This window comes from Octodon degus, unplaced genomic scaffold (assembly GCF_000260255.1).
Source record: "Octodon degus isolate 3935 unplaced genomic scaffold, OctDeg1.0 scaffold00166, whole genome shotgun sequence".
NCBI classification, from domain to species: Eukaryota; Metazoa; Chordata; class Mammalia; order Rodentia; family Octodontidae; genus Octodon; species Octodon degus.
The window spans coordinates 3,827,370-3,830,708 of record NW_004524742.1 but is presented as its reverse complement, the minus strand read 5'-3'; the positions used below and the strand labels follow the sequence as shown (position 1 = coordinate 3,830,708).

Here is a 3,339-nt window from a genome sequence, read left to right as displayed (position 1 = left end):
TAGCCATTCTAATACTTTGTACTACATCCTCAGTCAGAGATGAGAAAACTCCAAGTGCAAGAATCTATCTGTGTTAAGTGTCAGAAGATTGTTCTTACAGCTTCTACTTTTAAGTAAAAATAAATAGTATCCTTTCATTTCCACTCAAAAATGGAAAGAGCCACAGTAATATCCCAGTCAGTTGTTTACATTTAAATCATTAGACAGCATTCAAAGAATAAAACTTACAATGTTTATATATTCATTGTTCTTGCCTGAGGTATGAGAAAGAAGACCCAGAGACTATGAATCCCGTCTCCCAGTGGATGCCTGAAATCTCTATCCTAGGGTACTGCTAACTTTTAGTCTTTCTGTTCCTCAAGCTACCATCAAGATAAAAAGGAAAGTAACATTCACAATTCATCAGAAGAAAATATCATCAAATTTATCATTTACATTTTACAACAAAAAGTAAACTCTGACCTCCTTCACCACAGAAAATATATTCTGGTCAATTTTTGTGTTCCCTGCCTCTGCTACCATGTGTGGTCCAGAAGCAGCAGAGGCAGGGAGTAAGAGATACTTTTTTTTGATGAATGAACATAGACACACTTATGATGTAGAACAATGACATTAGCAATTCACTAAAATGTCTGATGAGCCCAAAGTATTCCAGATTTTGATCCTAGTCTTCCAAAAACATATGAAACAGAATAAGAGTGGCCCTTGGTAAACTATGACCAAAGTTAGAAAAAATGACCTTAAAGAGCACCATTAGGACTAGGGGTACCTCTCAGCAGCACAGTGCCTGCCTGGCTTGGTTCCCTCATCAATAGATTAAGTTTAATTAAACCTATCAAACACCTCTGTGAGCTCTTAACAGTTCATGACAATTAATTTAAAAATGAGAAATCTGGAAGTTTCTTTAATTAGCTTCTAAAGCTTCTGCCCAATAAATGTCCTAAGATCCCTCATAAATTCTTCCTTGCTCTCCTATCTCTTTAAATTTTAACCATTCTTCAAGACCCAGACCCTCATCCATCTGGAAGCCTCCTAGACCACACATACTGGTGGTTTGCATGGTATGTATGTGAGCCCCTCAAGAATGCTATTTCCAGCACACTTCCCAAAGCACTCTGCAGAAGGGCCATTATAGAATGAAGTGAATATCGTGGCTCCTCCCACCCCATGCTCCTCAGGGCTTCATAGGCTTGATTTCACTCAATCCCAAATCCCAAGATTGTGGAGAAATGCAAAGGCTGAAGGTCTTTGCTGTGCAAGTTAGACAGTGATGAGCTAGAATTATGTAGTTTCTACTCTCTCATGCTTACTTTGATCATGCTCAATGACCTTGACTTGCTTGGGGGTAATGGGAATGACACTTGGCTAGGCTTCTCAGGTGACCTTGTGTTTCATGCATAGGTCTCAAAAAGATCACTGGGAAGGCCAAACAAATTAGAAGACAAGCTAATTTATTTAAAATATCCTTTGACCTCCTTAGCATTATATGCACATGCTTTCTGCAAAGTTATAAAAAGTCAACTTGTTTATATGCCAAGCCAACAATTTGCAGTGCCATCCACAGCCACTAATCTTAAAGAACTGTCGTACCCATTTCTACTCTTGCGTATACTGAACTCAGCCTAATCTACTTCACTTAAAAAATACAAATGTATTCATAATTCTGTTCCAAAAAATAAAAATCAACATTTAATATTGTAACTTCCAACTCAGTGTCACACTAATTTACCTGATCAACTTTGTATATATTAATAATATTAAAATTCTTTGGGTGGAGCCAGGGAGATGGCTCAGTGGAATAAATGCTTCCCTGGCAAGTGCAAGGGCCTGAGTTCAATCCCTGGTTCCACCAAAAAAACAAACAACAACAAAATTCTCTGGGTATCAAACCAAATATCCCCTATGCCAACCCATCCCCACCCAAAAAAAAGAAACGAGGCTTTTGTATGTTGCAACTCCAGGTTTGATTTATTTATAAAGCAATAAATATTAGAAGCACAAACAAACTGCACGTGTGTAAACAAACTGTACAATGATTGATGAGAGATGAAGGAGGGTGGTTTGGAAGATTTCAAGAAGCAGAGTACCATCATCTTGAATGTAAGGTAGACTAGGAGAAAAAGCACCTTAGAAGCATTTGCGATGGACAATGGATGGGCCTGCCTCATCGTACTCTTGCTTGCTAATCCACATCTGTTGGAAGGTGGACAGAGAGGCCAAGATGGAGCCCCCGATCCAAACAGAGTATTTACGTTCAGGGGGAGCAATAATCTGTAGAGAAAACAAAAATTTCCAGTAAATTCTGAAATTTAACTGCAAGTACTATAAGAAGCAACATGTTGTTACTATTCCCAGAAAAATATATTAGATGTTAATTTACTTTAATGCAGGAGACTTCATATGACACTTGACCAATTTAGTTTTAGGAACTGTTCCCTGTTTCCTCAATCCATTATGAAATACCCTACAGAATAAAATTTTCTCACTTTTCTGACTACAGCATGATATGGCCTCAAGCCAAATACATGGCAAAAACTAGTCCTTTAAATATAACTGGAGATTTAATTGCAGTTTTTTCCCCCAAGGATTTATTTTTGAGTTTACTGCATGAAACAGTTTCCTCTGTTGAGAAATCTGGTGACAAATAAATTAGAAAAAGTTCTACAAAGGGCAAAAGGTAAAGTATGTAGGACACAGGAAGCTGAATTTAAAGCTAGTAAAGTTTGGCTTTTCAAGATCTTCAAGGCCTTGGCTATACAAGGCCTTCCCACGCACAGAAATCCTTTACCTTAATCTTCATGGTGCTAGGAGCCAGCGCGGTGATTTCCTTTTGCATACGATCAGCAATACCAGGGTACATGGTGGTACCTCCAGATAAGACGTTGTTGGCATACAGGTCCTTGCGGATATCAATGTCACACTTCATGATGCTATTGTAAGTAGTTTCATGGATACCAGCAGATTCCATACCTACAACCAAGTTTTTAGAAATCATAGTCCATTTAGATGAGGGGGAGGAAAGAGAACAGGCTCCTCTGTGTTGGTGATGTGCCAACACTTGTTTCTGAAGCATATGTTCTCCTACATGATACACTGCAGTGAACAGGTGGAACAGGTGTCTCTTAAAATTGCTGACAGATAATACACATTCACTGCCAGCAAACAAACAACTGTGTTTAGCGGCTAGGTGGAGTGAACACCTTCTGTAACCATCATATGCAGAGAATCACTGTAAGAGGATAAGACACGTATTTAATTTAAAATTAACACACTTTTTATTTATAAACTAAAACTGTGCCCAACCTTTCTCTTGGAAATCACTGCTTAGGAAAAATGTTT

At 38.3% G+C, this 3,339-nt stretch overlaps 1 protein-coding gene across 1 annotated transcript in view; it reads right to left on the bottom strand.

Moving 5' to 3' along the window:
- Nucleotides 1-1,940: 1,940 nt before the first annotated feature.
- The window catches only part of Actc1 (actin, alpha, cardiac muscle 1), a 5,301-nt gene continuing 3,902 nt past the window's right edge, over nt 1,941-3,339 (bottom strand). Inside the window, exons 6-7 of the mRNA XM_004643119.2 lie at nt 2,789-2,970; nt 1,941-2,271 (exon numbers count right to left, since the gene is read on the bottom strand). Of these exons, the coding sequence (XP_004643176.1) occupies nt 2,128-2,271; nt 2,789-2,970 (326 nt within the window). The 3' untranslated portion in view covers nt 1,941-2,127. The remainder of the gene's footprint in view (nt 2,272-2,788; nt 2,971-3,339) is intronic.